Below are 21,286 nucleotides of genomic sequence, written 5' to 3'. Positions count from 1 at the left end.
CCACGTCTTTTTTTCTTTTTGCTTATTTTCAAAACACTCCCAGGTTTCTATTTTCAACATTGTAATTGTGGCTGTTTTTTGTTTTCACAGTATGAAGTTTCACAACTGCTTCAAAAAAACAAATATCAAAACAAGTACATATCTTGTGCAAATGTTTTTTTTAAATAAAGTTAATTCATTATATGATTTTGGCGTTTCTGATTCGTTTTATATTTCCCTGATAAATAAGACCTAATGTAAGTAAGTAAGTAATTTTTATTTATATAGTGCTTTTCCAGACCAGGGTCACAAAGCGCTTAAACAATCAAAACAATATTCAATAAAGTATATACTTTAAAGGTCAAGATAACTGGTTTTTCAATTAATAATCTAGAAATGGAAATATCTTTTAGTTTGCAATTCTTTTAGGTTCAAATATGGCTTAGAATTGCTTCACATTTGCTGCTATCGTCAAACATTCATCACCAAAGTTCCCTGCAAAAATGTCGATCAGAAACTTTATAACAAAAGACCTAAATGCAGTGACATGGACTGTTAGAAAAAATGCAGTAACACGGACTGTTTAAAAGAAAAGCTAAAATCACCAAGGTTAAATATCTTCCTTCTTTATCCGACACCCTCAACTACAGTGCTGACCCACATTGTAACCTCACAGTAACACCCGATTGTCTCTCAGTTTCTCTCCAGAGAGCACATCCATCTCCTCCATATTTGGCTCCAGAAACAATAACCTCTACGCTCTCCTCTGCTCTCCCACCACCAGTGCTTCCGTGACAGACAGGGCCGTGATTACATCATAAGCTTCAGGACCTCTTCTGCTTTAAAGCCTGGGATTTGGTGGCAGCGCCCTTCTGTTGCTGAGTAGAAACACAGCGAGCAGCGCCCGGGCTTTAATCTGGCCCGGCATCCGTCGATATATCCCACTTGCTGCAGATTAAAGCCATTCACTCAAGAGGGAACCGTCGCAGTTTCCAAGCCAGTGCTGGTGTTTTATCATCTCGACGCTTGTCTCTTGATTGTCGCTGGACGATGAAACAATGTCAGATTATTGACATCTCAAGCTTATATCTGCTTCCACACACGATTGTAACACGGTTGCTGGTTCACTAGACGTCGTGAGACACATTTCAGGTTCTCCTGTAACATCATCTCTCGGGTCCCTGGAACACGGGGTTGATGATTCCTGTGGGTATTGGGTCGGAGCAAACAAAGGCTTTGAAACGTGGATTCATCGTCTCCAGCACATGTGGAATCTCAGGCCTGAGGGGCCAAATCAGAGTGTCTTTTATATATTGATGGTTGACTCATTTTTGGTGTTGTGACTAAACCCAGAGATGCTATGCTAGAGTTAGCATTCGAGAATCAAAAAACGTATCACTTCCTTTTAAAGAAATTAAATCCGTATCTGAAGATTTTGTTTGGCTCGTGACTTAGGCTTTGTTTATTAATGTCCATAATGTCTGTGGTTAGATCTATACATACACTTCCTTACACGTGTAACATAAAACCAACTCTACCCAAATGTACTTTACTTGAGAAATTACACATCAACTTTATTAATGCTAACATCAAAGTTATTATTACTTTATAAGAATGTTTTAAAAATTGTTTTTTTAATATGACATTTCACTCAGATAACTTTATAATAGGCATTAAACGGAACCAACATAAGGTTACAAATGTCTTATCTTAAATCCCATAATGCACTGCAACAATTGAGAAAGTTATTTCGTGTGAGTTGAAAGCATGTCTTGTTAATATCTGAGGCTTTAATTTGTGCGACAAACGAAATTGGCACGGAATTTTCTGCATCGCCAATCCGCCATTTTGATTCTCCCCTAACTTTAGACCCGCCTTAATTACATGCAAATAAGTTGTTTTTGTCGCTGGAAACCATCGTCCGCTGTGGTGTGAGTCTTTTCTAATCACGTTTGTGTGATCACACCAAACACGATGATTGTGTAGAAACCTTCAGTGCCAGTCAAACTGCTGCCATACAATATGGGATCAGACTGACACATTTAACCTTGAAAAATATTTACTAACTTTATGCTTAATTTATACTTTATTCTATATTTCAAACTCTTCTTCACGTGTTTGACCAGTTTAAAGACTCTTACTAATTTTGTTGTTAGTTGTTTTATTTGTCACAAATACAAAATATCATCAGAGGTTATATTCATTTTATTGTATTTATTTCCTCCGCTTTTGTCTCCTCCGGTACTTCCTGTCCCGTCCTTCTGTCGGCTGGTTTGGCGTCACGGGGTTGATGCCGGGGAATGACCTCACGGTCAGAAGGCAAAGAGGCAATTAACAACATCACAGATCATCGTCGTCCAGCACTCTAGCTGGAAGCTCGACGGCCTGCAGACAGGAAGTATTGATCCTGCAGGAGCAGAGACGGTGTGTGTGTCTCTCTGACCTGAGGGCCGGGGTGGAGACCGCCCCGGGGCGAGGATGCTCAGTCTTGTTGCTCAGAGGCACGGCTTTAATCTCCACTAATCGTTTCTTAATACAAGCATTTCAGGCCTACCCCACCCTCCTCCTCCCCCCCACCACCACCACCACACGCCATGAACTCCCCGAGAACTAACCCTCCACGACTCCTTCCTTCACCACGTTCACAACGTTCCGACGCGCCCGAAAAGTGACGCTAATTTGTCTCCCCGACTCACACCTCCAGTCCAGACGCTGCGTAAGAGCTGCCATAATCTCATTCCACTAATGCTGCCGCATTAGAAGGCAGGAGAGGGTGTGTGTGTGTGAGTGTGTGTGTGTGTGTGTGAGTGTGTGTGAGGGAAAAAGGGGCCGGGGGATGTGAGACAGAGAGAGGGGGCATGAAACATGACACGGCGGGTCCATCTGAAGAACCCTCGACTCAGTGACTCGGGTCTGTTGTAGCAGTTTATTTTCGCAGCAGGAAAGGAGACGTTGGTGCAGCAGAAGGTTCTCTCACCTGTGGACCAGCGTCCGGGAGACACTCTGACACGAGCTCAGCGCTATAGAGCAGGATTTATGCAAAGGCAGATAAAGAGGTTTTTAATCCTCAGATCCCCCTGTCACCTACATTACAGCAGCCCCTGACCCAGATATAGTCAGGCTCAGGCCCGGGCCGCGGCAGCTTTTGCAACCGATGCTGCTCCACCGGCCCAGAAGAAAGACGGGCTCCCTTTCTGTGGAGGGGGGTGGGGTGTGTGGGGCGGGGGGGCACTGAAAGAGGAGGGTAAGGTGACACCACACAGTCGGGAGTTGAGACAGAAACCCAGTGTTGCCCGGGTGGAGGCGGAGAGAACCTAATATCTCATCATAAATTCATCACAGTCCAACCAAACGTTCTCAGAACCTTTAGGTCCGATCCTGAGCAGAAGGTCCCAATAAACCCCCCACCCCCCCCTTTTGTCCACCTGCAACCCAGAATATGTCTCCACCGCTTTAGTCGTGGGTTTACTTCCCAGCAGAAAGAAGCTGCTTTCATCATCGGGAGCATATGGTGGTTTTGAAGATGCCGGGGGATTTCTGCAGCGTCCACACAAGGTCTTCTTTGTGTGGCGCGGGTTCCACCGTCCTCACCCACGTCACTCAAGGTGACAAACCTACTGTCCAGATTCCTGTCGCACGTTTCATGAGTAAAACATTTTTAAGGATGATATACTGTATTTGTACTGAACACAGGAGGCACCGGATTATGAGTTCGGTCTGTTACGTGACTGATGGACTTGACTGAGAGCCGCGGTGGATCTATGTAGTATTACTCCGCGAGGCTCCGTAGTAATATTTTGCATGTCTCAGTAGTATTATCTTAAAGGCTCCGTAGTAATATTTCGCAAGCCTCCATAGTATTATTTTGCAAGGCTCTGTAGTATTATTTTAATAGGCTCTGTAGTATTATTTTACAAGGCTCCATAGTATTGTTTCGAAAGGCTCCGTGGTATTATTTCGCACTGTCGCATAGTAATATTTTAAAAAGCTCCATAGTATTATTTTTAAAGGCTCCGTAGTATTATTTGGAAAGGTCCGTTGTATTTTTGAGCGTCTCCGTAGTATTACTTTAAAAGGCTCCGTACTATTATTTTTAAAGGCTCTGTAGTATTATTTGAGCCTCAGCGGAGCCTCACGGAGTAATACTATGAATTACAATTATGTAGAGTTATACTGCAAAGCCTTAAAAGTAATACTATGGAATCTCACAGAGACATACTACGTAGTAGTGTGAAGCCTCTCGGTGAAGTGGAGTAATACATTTAGAGCCTCTCAGAGTATTTTTTAAGGTAGAAGGTAGTGGTGTCGATGCTAAACAAAGTAGCTTCATTAGGACAGAGATTATCAAAGGTGAGGCAGATGATGTTTGAACCCTTTTAATTCAAAATTCAATCAATCGGTCCATGCATCTATCATCCTTCAATAAGTTCATCCATCTATCATCCTTCAATCAGTTCATCCATCTATCATCCTTCAATCAGTCCATCCATCTATCATCCTTCAATCAGTTCATCCATCTATCATCCTTCAATCAGTCCATCCATCTATCCATCTATCAATCAGTCCATCCCTCTATCCATCTATCAAATGGCCCATCTATCAATCAGTCCATCCATCTATCATTCTTCAATCAGTCCATCCATCTATCATTCTTCAATCAGTCCATCCATCTATCCATCCATCAATCAGTCCATCCCTTTATCCATCCATCAAATGGCCCATCTATCAATTAGTCCATCCATCTATCCATCTATCCCTCCATCAATCATTCCATCCATCCATCCATCCATCCATCCATCCATCCATCCATCCATCCATCCAGCCATCCATCCATCCATCCATCCATCAATCTATCTATCTATCTATCCATCCATCAATCAGTCCATCCATCCGTCCACCCATCTATCCATTCATCAAATGGTCCATCTATCAGTTATTCCATTCATCTATCATCCATCAATCAGTCTGTCAATCAATCAGTCCATCCATCCATCCATCCATCATTTGTCCATCCATCTTTCCATCTATCCATCAACCAGTCCATCCAACAACTATTCAGTCCATCCATCTATCAATCAGTCCATCCATCCATCCATCCATCCATCACTGGTCCATCCATCTATGATCCATCAATCAGTCTATCCATCAATCGGTCCATCCATCATTTGTCCATCCATCTTTCCATTTATCCATCAACCAGTCCATCCAACAACTATTCAGTCCATCCATCTATCAATCTGTACATACATCCATCAGTTCATCCATCCATCGATCAGTCAATTCATATATGTATCCATCAACCAGTCTATCCAACAACTATTCAGTCCATGCATCCATCATTCATTGAATTAGTCCATCCATCTATCCATCCATCAATCAGTCCATCCATATTTCCATCAATCAACCAGTCCATCCATCTTTCTATCTATCCATTAGTCATTTGATGTCATTGTACGTTTGTACATAGAAATGTGTACCAAACTGGTGTCTTTCATGAGCTTAGTTTTAAAATGTGTTCAAATAAATTTTACATGTGAACATCACTCATACTTCAATTTAATATTCTACATGAATCTAAACCTTTTAGCCATTTTTATCAAATCTTTGGACAAAATCTTCATTTTTGGAAATGTTAAAATTGAATTGTCAGCTATTTATGTATTTAAAATGTACATGTTTAACCCTTTTTTATTAATTCATCATTTAAAGTATACCCTTGAAACTCTTCTTTAAACAATATATATTTTTTTTAAATCATAATGATGATTCATGTCCAACATGCAGTTTTACATACCACCCTGTAACACCTAGAGGTTCTAGCTATTACAAAGACCATGTTTCTTTAAGTTTAATAAGCTTAATAATACCATCTCATGACACATAATTCATAAAGAAACTGTAAAGAAAAAGATAATACTTGTTTGGTGTGCTAGCATCCTTCTTACATGACACTGTTCCGTTAAAATAATGACTTCTGAGTCACAATATAGACGTTCATGCCTGAAAAATGTGTTTAAAATGGAAAAATCTCAGGAAATTAAATGATGAAATTGATGTTTTTTAATGCATAGAGTATAATGTCTAGTCATAATTCAGTCATAGGCAGGATGGACCTTCAGATCCACATCCATCTCTTTAAAAAGGCTGAGACTCTGGATGAAGGCGACGGTGGAGTTCTGAGGCCGGGGTGTGAAGGAAGCGGATCATCATCTCACCCGCCCTTCCACCACCACCGGCCACTCACTCTGGAGAAGAGAGTCATGTCCTGGTTCCGGGGCTCCGTTCCTGCTGGAGGGCACTCGGGCAGTAGTTGGCAAGTCTAGAACCACCGGATCGTTCAAGCCCACCAGTGTGAGTTCTACCATTGCCAAAGACCACGAGGAGCCGGGGCGAGCGGGTGCGGGTCACGTGATGCTGGTCTGTCTCCGTCTATATTGGCACTACACATGATTGCTCCGGGTGAAGATACACAAGCAAAAATGTGCTAGTGCCAAAACAGAAGAGGAAGAACTCGGCGTGTCCGGAATCCCAACGGCAGTCCAACCCCCCCACCCTAGTCATGCAAATCAAGTCCACAGAAGAACACAAAGCTGATATGCAAACACACAATCACAAGACACACACACACACAACAAGAGCGACACACACACACCTGACTTCAGGGTTCTGTCTCTGCTCTGTTTATGGCCCTATGGTAATTCACTGATGGCGGAGCGTTGACAGTGAATTCTACCAGTGCCATACACAGAACAGGAGTCTCATCAGCACCACACCGGGTCCAACCCCACGACGACACCAGACGCACACTCGCTCCAAGCGACGATGAGTCATGCGGGGGAAAATGGCCGCCAAAGAGTTGAGAGGCCACTGCGGCAAAATGTCCAACTCCAGCAGAGGCTCAGTCATGTAACACACACTCACACACACACACACACTCACACACACACTCACTGCAGAGATCCTGATCTGCACTGTGGAGGTCTCATCAGCACCATCACACCCGGGCAGGTGCCCCACCCCAGGAGCCGCATTGATCCCAGTGATCAAACCCTGGACTAAGTGATTCCTGAAAGGTCCAAATGACTCCCCGAGCAGGACTTCAATGCCATTTCCTGGCCTGATCAATAACACTAACACATGTTGTTTCGTCTTTTATCAATCGACATGAATGATTAAAAAATATTACTGTAAGCTGCTGACGCTTTAACGCGGTTTTCATGCGTGAGATTAGTATATTAAATAAATGAATATCCATTTGTAAAAAATAGTAGAATTAGTAGAAACGACGCAAATTCTAATGTATCCAAATTATTCTTAAAAATAAAACGGATTTGTCACTCATGCTTGACGATATTCTACAAAAAAAATGTAATCATCAATTTTAGGAGAATATCGAGAATATTTAATTCATAAATTTAATTCTATTAATCCCAGAGTTCTTTATGAGATGCTGGAGATTATAAGGATATAAAAACATGTCATTGTCGCGCTCGTCCAAACGATAAATGACGTTTAGAAATAAATGGACACAAGTCTTTACCTCGGAGGTTCCGTCGAGTCCGGAGATGTTTCCACGAGTGAGCTGGATCTCCGGCAGCTGCACAATTACAATGAAACAAAAGAAATCCTGAGCTCGTCCCGAACTTCCTGAGTATCAGATGTCACACACACACAGACACACACACACACACACACACACACACACACACACACACACACACACACACACACTCTCCTCTACCTGCTCTGAGAGGTGCGCTCACCTTTTTAAAGACACACACACACACACATTCTGATGAAGTGTGTGTGTGTGTGTTTGAAGAGAAGGTTCTTCTCATTAAAACGACTTTAGATTCACTTCGTCTAAATTCGGGCCTGATTCTCACCCGGGCCTCCTGGCCCCCCCGCAAATCCAGATAAACTCAAAAGTTTTTTCGATGTTTGTCCAGAACCGAGTCAATAATCCTGGCGCGAGCGGATGAGTTGAGTGGACGGAGAGAGAGATGGTTCGGGCGCAGGGGCCCGTGCGGATGGAGGCCCTGGTTCCGAGGCCCGATGAGTGCTGGAGCTGAGCGCAGCAGGATGCTTATGTCCGTTCGGATTAAAGAATCATGTGGCCCTGCCCCTTTTAGACCGTCACAGTCCAGTGTGTGTGTGTGTGTGTGTGTGTGTGTGTGTGTGTGTGTGTGTGTGTGTGTGTGTGTGTGTGTGTGTGTGTGTATTTGTTTCAGGAGGACGAGATTTAATTCTACTAAAATTATTTCGACCACATGGGCTGCAGTATTTTTTTCTTGGACCAGATTTGACATTTTTCTGGATCTATTTCTACCCACCGTTACCAAACACCAACTACCCATGATACATTGCAGCTTATAAAGTCCTTCGCGACATGTTTACGTAACGTTTTAATTTTGATGCAACCGTTTGAGAGATCATTTAAGAAGTTTGTGAATACAGCTGGATCCCTAAAATAACAGCTAAAATAAGATCAGAATGTATATTCCTGGTGAATAAATAGATGATAATCGTGTATTTTAGGAATAGAGAGTGACAATGTGGCCCCTTAAATACAACAAAAATACCATACGACCTGAGAATCTCCTGCACCTTGCGCTCCATCCTGGCTCCCTTTGGCGTGGCTCCGCGGCTCTGCTGGTCCTGGTGGTGTGGCCCCCCTGGCGCAGGTAGGAGGAGCAGGAGGCCCCGGGACTGGAGTGTGGACGGAGTGTGTCTAGCTTATGTAGGGTGTACCGGGCCATCGGATCCATTCACCTGCTGTCCGCTCCGGTTTCACAGTGGCAGGGTTTCCACCTGTAGCGGCTTGAAACCGGAATCTTGGATCAAATGTGAGACCAACAGATGAGGAGACGTTCATCAATATTTCACGTTTGAAGTGTGTGTTCAGTGTGTGTGTGTGTTTTATTTCAGGTGTAGTAATCGGAGCCAGAACGATAAAATAACAATGTAATAATGTTGTTTGTATAGATTCACTTGTTTATTCATCGATGATTCCGTTATTATATCGAGCAGAAGTCATTGATAGTCTCAGACCAACGCAAAGTTGATTTTATCATCAAGGTCTTCAATAGAAAAGTCCAGAAACACACACAGGAGCTGCAGAACGACATCAGGCCCCTGACGAGCTGCACCGAGCGGGTCACATGACTTCAGTCGCAGCCAATCACAGGCCGTGACGTCACGGCGGCCCACACTTCTTGACCATCGCACTGCAGATGAAGATACTGTGAATAATTCATGGAGGATATTGGGTTTCTGGAGGGTGGAGGTCAGGACTCGTCCTCCTGTGTCTCTATAAAAAAGACTTAAGACGGAATAAACCTCTCATAGCGTGATTGTATCAGCTAAATTAAAAATAAAGTCAGAATATCGAAGTATTAAGACTTAAAGGCATCCTTCATGATTGTAGGTTGGATTCGTTTCTAAAAAGAACAAAAAGGAAACTAAATAAGAGAATAGAAATCTAAACTTTAAATAGGAATTAAGTCTATATAAATTCGTAGTTGCAATCTATATTAAATTAAGACTAAATATATTTAGTTAAACATGTAGGACACTCTTCAAGAATTATAATTAAACAGTAAAAGCTTTAGTAGATTGTTGGTTTATTTTATCTCTTGTCTCGACTAAAGCTTGTTTAATAATATAATTTATACGAACCCTTGGGAAGCCGTTTAAAATGTTCCTTGATAATAAAGTCGCTTGTGATACAAATACGATTTACTCGTTGCTAAAGATATGAATCGCTTTTTATTTTGACTCCAACTAGTCATTTTGTCCAAAAATCTATGTCTCTTTCGAAAACCAACCAAGAAAAGGAATACTTGAATAATAAATAAGTAATAATTAGAAACTCAATCTCGCATTTTCCATCAAATATTTACGTGGACCCGTTTCGCTGTTGACTCAACACTTATTTACGATAACTTAACTTTAGTTCATATACGATCTCAAGGTCCATCCATTATAATAGTATGAATAAGGAAGATTTTACAAGTCGATAGTTTAATAATAAAAAAAAGTATTTTATTTGTAGAGGATGGTTGAACAGGATAACTTTGCTCTTTTGAACACACCGTTGTTTACTCACACACTCATGTATATCAATAAATATGTCGGTTAAAAAACACAATTTAATGTATTACTGTTTGTAAAGCGTATGTTTTGTTTTCGATTGAGATGAATGTTACTGGAAATTAAGGACGAACGTGAATCAACAGAACAGCACCGCCACCTAGTGGTTAGAAGTATAAAATATAAAATAAAATAAATTATTAAGGTTTGCATAGATTCAAATAATTGTGTTCATAACCTTTTGCATATAACTTTCCTGTTAAAATTCCATCTTTCCAGTAGGTTACCGCTGAGGAAACTGTCATGCCAAATGAATGTTGTAGCTGATAATATCGATTAAAAGAAAACATGTAATATTGGAGAAGATACTGAATAAAATTTGCGTCATTAATTAAACATTCTTTTAAAGATAATCCAACCCGTTTTTTTGTTTGTTTGTTTGGATTTCCACCTGGGTCCACACATTTGAAAAAGGTCTAGCAGGTGAACTGTTGTGCGAGCTCTTCTTCTCGACTGCTGTGTGAGTTACTATACTGCCACCTGCTGTTCGATCCAGCTCATTGCGACCAAAGATTTTTCAAAGGCAGGACAATAATGTTGAGTAAATTTGAAAGAAAACATTTGTGTAAAATCAAGTCAACGTAATCTAGACTATTTTATATTTAAAATCATTTAAACCTGATTTAAGCGTATTGTAATCAAGTTGATTCAATTTGATTATTTTATTTAAATAATTTAATTTTCATATTCATACTTTTATATCTTTGTAGCATATTGTTATTCTAAAAAAAAATCTCTTAAAACAATCTGTGGTTGCAGTGAACTCTTTGGCGCTTCATTGTTGGGATGGTTGAGTTTGTACACATCAGTATTTCTTATGGAACCTTCTAGATTGTTAATGTAAACGCTAGTTAAATCCAAATGTAGACAGATTTTGTAAAGCTCTATTCAATTTATTTCTTCTGCCCTCAAAGTTACTGCCTTTCATTTTCAATGTTAATATAATCAGTATAACACAAAATGTCGTGTTTTTAATCATTTTTTTATAATCAGAACAATAACACACAGCTGTACACATTAGATGCTTTATTAAAAAACAAGATGTTGCAGTTTACATTGTACACAACTATTCAGGACTCTGTCAGCCTTCCATGAGTGTTTCTCATCACAACCGGCTCCTTTTACACTGTGGATAAAACCAATGCAAACTGGCGGCAAAGTGGTGAAAATAAGACGGAAGGTTCGGACTCCAACACAAACCTTTCCGTCACTGGGAAGTTCAGATCAGGTGCAGCGCTCTGGGAAAATACATTTCTATCGTTACACCTCTCTGAGGTCAACCGAGGTCAAAGATGGGGAGAAAAAAAACTTTCAATGGGGAGGAGAAAGAGTGTAGAGACCAGAACAGCCTTTCCCATCAACAGTGGAGTTTATCAGTAGATGACAAGTTGTTGCAACAATTTAAATTTTGGTTATTCAGTCAGAAACCCTACATCTGACACTGTTAACTGTTTTAAAAACAAACTATACTGAGGATTTTCAATACTCTGCTGTAAAGTCATCAGCTGTGAAACTTTTGTTCTCACGGAATATTGTGCATCACTGACGACAAACTAGTTTCTTCGTAAATAAAAACACGAGAAAGTGAGAATCCTCTTCAACAATCTCGGGAAATTAAGAGTCGCGCACGGAACTTTCCAGCTCCTCAGAGATCCACTCACTCCTAGTAAAAGATGAAACCTGGTGTGGGACGAATGAAATGAAAACTTTGTGCACACGTGAAAGCAGGTTTGGAACGTGGAGAGAAAAAAACATTTTCCTGTCAATCAAACTGTCATTACAAGCCCCGAATCAACAACAGTCAGTGTCCATCTGGATCCGGTAGCTACTTGAAGGCTGATATCACAGAAGGAGGAGCTGCACAAAAAGTGATGACAGTAACGGAGCAGGACATCTCTTTGAAAATTGATCCGTTTTTTTCTTTAGTTTTCTTGTTCATTTTGCTACATTTGTGTCTTTTTCTTAATTCCCCCCCCCCCCAAAAAGACTTTGGCACCATTTTTTGTTTACGTGAATTAAGTGATTTAGCAATCCCGTCTCTCTAATCTGCACCACGGTCCTTATTGCCTTGTGAATTTGTTTTCAACATTTTCAATGTTTCGTCCTTTTGAAAGACTGGTTTTGTGGCGAGCAGCGCCGCGCGCCGCACAGCAGCACGCCTCGCCAACGCTCCGGCGACGATGAAACCTGAAATCCCATCTAAAAGAAAATAAAAGAGTATATTCGAGGAAGGATGTCTCCAAACTGCTTTTTTTTTGGCACTTTGTGCGATTGTGCGCGAGATTCGCTGTCCTGTCGGGTTGATAAGATTATCTGGCCACCACCACACAACAAACCTCAAAAAACTAAAGAAGAGAAAAAACAACAGGATGGGCGTCACACATGGCAAAGGCTAGCGGTCCATAAAAAGTCTTGTTTAGTAATAATAATAACAATAAAAACAAATGGTTTAAATATGAATAATATAAGTCTGCTTTCTTGTTATTAGGAAATTATATAGAGTCTCTGTGGGGTTGTAGCAGGACGAGGAGGGGAGGGACCTCCTCCTACTACAACTCCATATCCTGGGCCTCGTCCTCGGAGAAGTCGGACATGGAGCTCTCGGACGAAGAGTCGCCCGCGCCCTCCTCCTGCTCCTTGAGAGCCTCCTCTGTTGCATATTTCTGGATGTACTCTGAGAACACAGAGGAGGAGATTTAGACGCTGCCTTTGAGCACAACCTCGGGCATCGAGGACGGTAACCTTTGATTTTCTGCTTGTACTCCTCGGGCCGATGTAGGTACATGGCGGCGGCGTCTCCGTTCAGGGGGTCGATGGGGTTGGGGTAGGCCAGCAGCTGTGGCAGGAATGACTCAAAGATGTTGGTCAGATCTGGAGAGCAAGACAGCGACTGTGAAGATGGATCGTCCAACACACATGGCAGTAGAAGTGGAAGTAAAGCTTGGAAATCAAAAAACTGTCTTCCACAGATCAGGCGATGGTCACAAGCTACAGCTCAAACCCTGGACCCCTTAATTGTACTTTACAGTCATTGTGAGATAAGAGTTGAACTATCAAACTGTAGTATCAGAACAATGTTTTGTACTTGTTAGGAGAGTAAAAAAATGAACTTAAATATCCCATCATCCTTTTTTTTTTACAATATCATATTAATATTTAACAGAACTGTTAAATTAAAAATATACATTATTTGTTATGAATTTATTTCAAATATATATATTGCTTATTTTGTGTGTTATCTTATTTCACATAAATATTGGTTGTACAACACTGGGAATAAAAGTTTCTGATAACCTGATATTTCAAATGATATTTTATCTTTATAATATTTTTTAATTGTTTAAATACCATAAAGTGTGTGTACAATACGTTTTTTAATTATGTAATTAACATAAGAATTGCAAATAATATATGTTTGAGTCGCAAACAAACATCCGGCCGCTGGATGGCATCACTCATTACATCCTCTTCTGCTAAAGGAACAATGAAATCCTGCAAAATGACTGAGGACGAGAGGATACTGAGGACGAGAGGATACAGTCGACTCCAGCAGCTTTAAAGGCTGATGTTTGGAGATATTTAAGATACTTTTTTAAACTAAGGCAGTTACTACTTCAACAAGAGTCAAGTGGTCTGTAAATTCTGCAACACCTGATTCGAGTACTCAACTATATATATCCTTGTTACTACAGTATCAACATTAATCGTATCGTTGCCCGAGCATTGTGATACACATCGTATCGTCAATACACACCTTTACTTTTATTAAGATCATTATTATGGCATGATTTCATTTTTTTTCTGTTCCGATCAAATTAAGATTATTTTCTTGATCACATGTTTATTTTGGCTCAAACACAACATGTTATCTTTTACTAATATATAATGTATACTAATAAATACTGAATCTGGCAAAAAAAACAACTTTACTTTTTCCGCCCCAAGTTTCCCCAATCACAGTAACACAGTAACCAAATTATGTACTTTCTTTTGAACCAGACACCCACACCTTTTATATACATGTTACATGGCACCAAATAAGAATTGGATTGTCCTGATTCATGATGATTGAGCTCTACTTTCCTCCTCCCCCAGGTCAATCATGAACATCCCAGAATATCCCACTCACAACCTCCCTCAGCTGAACTTCTCCACATTATGAAACCAGTGCGACTCACCTCCCTATGACTGCAATGGGAATTGAACCGGATACTTTTTTCCCAACTTGATATAAGGCATGAAAACGATGTTATGGCGAGCCTTGAACTCACCGTAGAGAGCTGTCCATGTTTGGTTGATGACATCTAAACACACCGTTCCTGATCTGGAGGGAACAACAAACAAGGGGAATCAGAAGAGAGCGACAACACCAGGGACTTATGTTAATCCTTCCGTTGATCACATGCTCCTTGTGCAAATATTTTCAGCAACACTACAGTACTTGAGGACAGTTACTTACGCTTCATCGATATTGGGATGAAAAATCTTATTCATGAATCCTGAAAGACACAAGCGGTTCGTTAGACCTGAAGCTGGTTAACATCCACGTGAACTTGATATCGACGGTCTGACCTATTGACGGTGACTTGAAGGGGTATTTGTCGGGAAGATCCACTCGTACCTTCCACACACCGCCCTCGTACGGTGCTGGAAACGAGACACACACACACACAGGAAACATGGATGAACATTTGTTATGTTTTACATTAAAAATAACTGCATTTAAAATACATTTTCACTTGTTCGTTTATACTTTTATGAATATATTTTACAGTAATGAATGACAATTTCATAATAAATATGATTTATTACATGAATTAAACTTATTTTTTTAAGTAAGTAAAAAATATGAAAGTAATAATACTTGAGCATTAAGCATAAATAACTATGGTATTCTAGCACCTTTTTTTTACCAAAGTACTTTTTTACTTTCTGTACTAAAGTATTTGTAATGAGAATTGTGCTGGTTTACTACGGGTACTCCTATGCTTTTCTCCCACAGTCTAAAAATAAACAGACCTTGATTATATACTATGTACTTAATTGACCGCAGTTTAGAGTGTTTGCATCAATACAAGTAATTTATACGAAAAACTATTTCAATCTATAAATTAAAAAAAAAAAAGTAAAATATTCTACTGATGGAAAGAAAAATGTTTTAAATACATTTCCAAATTCAATGACTTTTTTACTCAATTACTTAATGAGTACTTGATTTAATACTTCTTTAACCTTATTTAGTGATTGTTACTATATTGGATTTTTTGGGGAAATTCCAAATGAAAAACTTGAGTTGCAACATTGAAAACTGGCAGTTTGCCCAGCGATATAAACATCAACACAAAGTACTTTGTCAGCACATTTAGTTTGAAACAGAAAGATCTGAAAAGCAGCTCTATGCGATTTTTAGTCGAGCGAAGCCAGTGGACTAAAGTGGTAGTGTTTAGCCCAACGGGAGACCACATTTCCCATGAGCACTAGCTAAACGTCGCAAAAGTTGCCATATCCCGTCAAAAGTTGCCATGTTGCAGCAGTTGGACGAATGATCCGTTTCATGACTTCCATTGTCTGAATGAAGGATGGATACTGATGATGTAATGAATCAGATTGTGGATAATAAATATATGCGTTATGACGGCTTTGTAAATAACATAACTCCCCAGAACATCCCCAAGAACTTTTACAGTTAAAATAAAAATCACACAAACACCTCAACTCACGGTTTATGAGTCATTCAACTAGTTTTAGGTTGATGTGTCATCGCGAGTTATTTTAGTACAAAAATATTAAGGTACCCAAAACTACCCAGAGCTGCTTTAAGGAACAATATTTTAGGGAGACGAAAGCCAAGGTGAACATATTGAGCAGGTAAAAAAAAAAAGAATACTTACTTCCTTGTGGCCCAAAGAACTTTACTACAAACTCATTGAGTCCACTGAGGATGGTGACTTCATGTTTGCTCTCGATACTGTCAGAAGGTCAAGGCTTCAAATGTTTCAAAGACTGGATCACACACACATGGCTCGCTTAACACTTGCGCGTCACACTGAGCCGCGGCAGCAGAAAGTAACTGTTGTAACGTCCATGATGTCGGTTACCTCGCGTGAATCTCATTAGCAGACATTAAAGATCTAATGATGATCTTCCACAATAGGCCGAGCTTGTTTATCTAACCAGCTGGATTCTAATGACGAAGGACAAACCGGACTAGTGTTAAAGAGTGTGTGTGGGTCAGCTACAGGGGGGGATGGTAGGACCTGAGCTTTACGTTGGGCGACAACAGTGGAGCATGCTGGGAGAGAAGCCTGTTGAGTACTGCATACACACGGACCATACTGTCCTGTAGAAGACCTGGTTCAAGACAGTATATTCAAGTGAATAGGGTTTTTCTAGGTGGATATCTAGGTTTATTATGAATGTTACACACACACACTGAAAGACAATTGTTCACAAGCACCAAGGAATCCTTTAAAACTTTGATCAGGTGATTAATGGTCAGAGTTTTTGCCATGACATTGAATATATTTAAGCTTGTGTACAAGAATATATGGTTGATAAGACAGCAGTGAAGGTTCATCTAGTTTTGCATCAACAAGAAAGACAAAGAATAAAAGAGTCACGGAAAGGAAGTTCTTCAGAATCTGAGTCGTATAAGACCACAAACATAGTTGTTAGCAAAGTGACGAACTGTAGATACCACTACAGAGTTTCAGTGCAATATCTGCAGTATCTACTGTGACATTATATCACATTATACTACTGAGGCTTGTTTGAGTGCCTGGAAGTAACGTTTAGGTTCATTGTCAAGAGGTTTAGAGAACAATCTACATTCCAATGAGTACTATGTTGGATTTTAGCCAGATCTAAGGTTGTGCATCAAGAACATGAACAAGTCTTCTAAGGACATGGTTCTAAGGACATGGAGACAAGAACAACATTAAAGGCAAAGAGCATTATTGCAAACCGAGACAGAAACTAGGGCTAAAATGAAGCTTAATGCTGGCAAACAACCGACAAGAAACCTGGTTAAACAACAACAAGCCAGACTTAAATCAATGGTTCACAGCTCTACGTTCCCAGGCCTCAGGAACTCTTTCCACTCCTTTCATAGTGAACAGAATGACAACACAATTCTTTGAATCTGTGAATCCAATAAAGATCTCTGCCAACACAGTGTATTACTAGCAAATACATCTCAAATAAAACTGTAGTAAGATTATGGTTTCTACCCGAGAATCAACAGGGAGATCAAAAGTATAATGGTGGATGAAATATGAATAAATATTGTAATGAATGTTACATAGACGTTGACAGTGTGCACTAAGGATGAAACATAGTTGTAAGTTCTAGAACTGTTCTTCCTCCAGTCCATTGAGGATATACATCGTCATGCTTCGCTTGTAGCCCTGCTTATTATTCAGGAAGTCTGCCTCGCCCTCGAATTTTATGACGGCTAGGTGGGACAAGATTGCTCATCTTTTGTAATGGTGATGCCGACACGTTTCTGTTTGTTTTTTTTGTCTCCTATAACAAGCCGAGCTGGAAATACGTAGTGTCAGCTGGATGGACAGCATTCACGAGGATGACTTTAACTGTACAAAGATCATCAGACCAGAACTTTACCGTGTCAATCACATTCAGCTCTTCTCTTCTTTATATCCTAAACATACCCTAGCGTTTAAAAAGCTCCATTTACTCCCCAGCTGTTATCTACTTCCAGCGAGCTCTTTCATGCGACAGTAGCATGTGCAGATTAGCGCTACAAGCAAGCATGTGACACTGTGACTTGCTTGGACACAACAGAGGTCAAAGGACTCCTGTACATGGAGAGAGAAAAAACAAAGACTCGGCTTCTGATGCTGCCCTTATGTTGAGAGGGAACAATGACACTGAAAAACCAGGCAGAGAAGACTAGAATTTGGATGTAGGCGGGGGCTAAAATTCAATTCAACTGCTCACAACAAAGCTGAAACGTATAAGGTGTTCAAAGTCTCATGGAGTTGATATTTAATTAAATAATGCACTAAGTTTGTGTCACATAAAATGAGAAAGAAACACATTATAACTGAATAAATAATGAAATGATCCTCCTTTTGATATTATATACTTTGAGGAAGGACAGTGATGAAACCAATTTTTAAATCACATTTCATCCATGTTGATAAAGTGTTTCATCTGTTTAAGTTGAAAATGTCATTAAAAAAAAAAAAGCAAACTGACGTCATAATCTCAACAAAAGCCAACAACATCTTATAAGTCAGACCAGGGCAAAGTGTGGCCCAGGGGCAACTTGTGGTGCCTTGACTGCATTTCTGTGGCCCTCAGGAGGACACAGATCAGGTTCAAGCCATCAACTTTATTTTTGGATTATAGGTGTATTTCTATTATTCATTACCAATTTTCTTTAATGACTAAAGGGTGTTTTTGAGAACTTTAGTCCTCCATCATTTCCTGAATATTTATAGTCCCTCAAAAATAAGTACTTTTTTGGGGGGGTAAAGAGCCTTTATAACAGATATAAAACACAATTTAAGCTAATTTTGCTTTATTTTATACTTTTCACTTTGTTTTTTTTTTAATGGTAGATGGCTCCTCACAACAGGTTATGTATAAATTGTGGCCCCTAAGGAAATGTCGTTGCCCACCACTGTTACAAGTACTAAACATTTAGGGTGGTTACTCCACATGATAGTCCCCTGGCAGCCATACTTGCTGCTTTAATATATGTGAGTAATTGGCTTTAGTTAGTTAGTTATAATAAATTAGGTTAAAAAAATTGGATTAGATTAAATACAAACATTCCTTCAATTCCCCTGAATCCCAAAGAAATTAAGAAGTTACTGATGTTTTACTGATCGATTTTGCAACCTCTTGTTTTAAATTCAAATGTACTTTTTTTGGGAAGATTATTTTGATGGGGGGGGGGGATGGGTCGACAATAGGGGCCCCTAAATTACACCCTTGATTGATTTATGTGGAGCAGCTAACTCAAAACTTCATACCCCCCTCTTTTGTCCTTTCACCATCTTGTTTTTTTTTTTTGGGCCAAATTTTGTAGGTTCATGACTGGGGCCTGTTCTTGGTATTAAACATCAAGGTGGAAGAAGTAGATAATCTCGATCAGGAGGCGTCTGGTGTCACATGATATCAACCTCTACTGTGACATAGGGTGACTACTTTGGAAACAAACATTAAAGCAACATGTTTCGACATCATTCGCGAGGGGATCCATGTGACAGCCGCAATAAAGCGATTCTAAAACCCCAAGGCTCGAGGGGGATCGATGTGTCAAATAAAGCTTCATGTTGTGTCGAGCTACAGCCATGCGTTTAGTTATTTCAGAGACCCAGCTTATGTAATGGTGTTTTGGCTGCGTTACCAACAGCTGGACAAAGAAAAAAAAAAAAAAACCAACTGCCATGACGTGGGTTTTGCTATGTGCTGTAAAAAGATGGACTTCTTGAGCGAGTGGAAGACAAACGAAAAGTGTCCAGATTCGTCGAGTAAAGCGTGTCTAAAGCGAGACTGACATGGAAGTGGCTGCTGGGATGACAGAAATAGCTAACACTTGGCAATGCTAGCTCCATATTGTTTACACTGAGTCACACGAGCAGCAGCGATCGATGTCCTGGAATCACACACACGACAACCCTCCATGAAAACACAGCTAAAAAACAATGTGAAAAGGGAATTTAACAACAACAAAAATTAAAAAAAGGATACAGTTTCACCACATCGGTATCCATTCGCCTTTTCCCCGGACTTGGAGACGACATCTTTGCTAATCCCACCACAGAACACACCGTGAGGTGAACAGCTCCGGATGTGCTGGAGTCTCGCGGAAACTTCTACCCGAAAGTTAACATTGGCTTCAGGGTAGTTGACGACGAAACATCGGCGGGAGTCGGGCGAGCGTCCGTGGCGGTGCTGGTGCTGGAGCGAGGCTTGTCTGCTGGACACAGGCTGGCAGCGCTCTGACCATGGTTCTGACGACCTGCAATCCCTCCGCCGGACACGTCACGCACACGAGCCGGCGACGTCACCGCACACTGACATGTTTGTAGTTTCCCCTGGACGAACTAGATCCACTGTTTGTTTCTCTACAAACTCGTAGAAAAAAAAAAGAAGCTATGTCTGAGTCTGTTTATTTGTGGCCTGTCCCGGGTGTCCTTCGCGACTCACCCTAGGTAGCTGGGACAGACTCTGGCCTCAAACGAAAATAAGTTAAAAAAAAAGAGTTAATAAATATAATAAGAAATGCACATCTTACTGATGATCGGTATTGAAAATGTAAGTAGTATCCAAATATTCAGGGCAGTTTGATACTAAACCTGCCTCTGTACTTTTCCACCTGCCCCTGACCCCTGACCCCGACTCACACTTTACACAACTGCAGAGTCAGACTTACTAAAAGGGAAGAACTTTAAAGGTTATTTCAAAAAACGTATTAAAAGGGAAATAAAGATGACAAGTCACCCTATACATATGGGGTTATAAAAGTAAGTAAGTAATTCATTTTTATTTGTATAGCACTTTTCTAGACCAGTGTCACAAAGCGCTTACACAATCAAAACAATATTCAATAAAGTATATACTTTAAAGTGCCAAAAAATATATCAATGTAAAGCATTAACTTGCTGGAAGGATTTTTTTTTTTCTGGGTCCAAAATACTGGACACAGTTAAATTTAAGTTACTGGTACTAAGCTTAAGTATCTGCTAAACACAACATGGTTATTTATTCTTCAATTGCACGCAAACGTGTGTTGATATTGTAGTTATAGTCAATGTTGCAAATCTGTTCATCATATGTCCTGTTTTACAAGGTCATGTCCTCTCTTACAAGGACAATTATTTGTATTTTTCTGCTTCTTCAAGAGGCCTGGTTATTGTCCTATTTTGAGGAATTCAGAATATGCGTTTAACCAGGTTAGAAACACCTTAAAAACCTGACCCAAAAACAAACAAAAGTTTGCAGCAACTCCACTCGACGAAATAGTGTCCATTTCTTATTAACTTCGTTATATGACGCTTTTAAATAAAAATTTAACTGAATTAAATTCAGACTATGGCAACCTTGTGTATCAGGTCATCTTTAAGCTCGTTACTGGGTATAATAGCACTATTTGTAGTATTCTCATATTGTCTCAATGCCT

The 21,286-nt window shown here is 40.2% G+C and overlaps 1 protein-coding gene across 1 annotated transcript; it reads right to left on the bottom strand.

Moving 5' to 3' along the window:
- Positions 1–11,142: 11,142 nt before the first annotated feature.
- Positions 11,143–20,136, bottom strand: ube2h (ubiquitin-conjugating enzyme E2H (UBC8 homolog, yeast)). Its single transcript, XM_087787274.1, has 7 exons — positions 19,855–20,136; positions 16,023–16,099; positions 14,704–14,778; positions 14,591–14,630; positions 14,403–14,455; positions 12,874–13,002; positions 11,143–12,805 (listed from the first exon to the last, which is right to left on the bottom strand). The coding sequence occupies exons 1-7, from the start codon at positions 19,905–19,907 to the stop codon at positions 12,681–12,683; spliced, it is 552 nt and encodes a 183-aa protein (XP_087643400.1). The 5' UTR covers positions 19,908–20,136; the 3' UTR covers positions 11,143–12,680.
- Positions 20,137–21,286: the final 1,150 nt, after the last annotated feature.

Source organism: Callionymus lyra, chromosome 3, assembly GCF_982586985.1.
Source record: "Callionymus lyra chromosome 3, fCalLyr1.hap1.1, whole genome shotgun sequence".
Lineage (NCBI taxonomy): Eukaryota > Metazoa > Chordata > Actinopteri > Syngnathiformes > Callionymidae > Callionymus > Callionymus lyra.
This window is presented reverse-complemented; position numbering and strand designations above follow the sequence as displayed.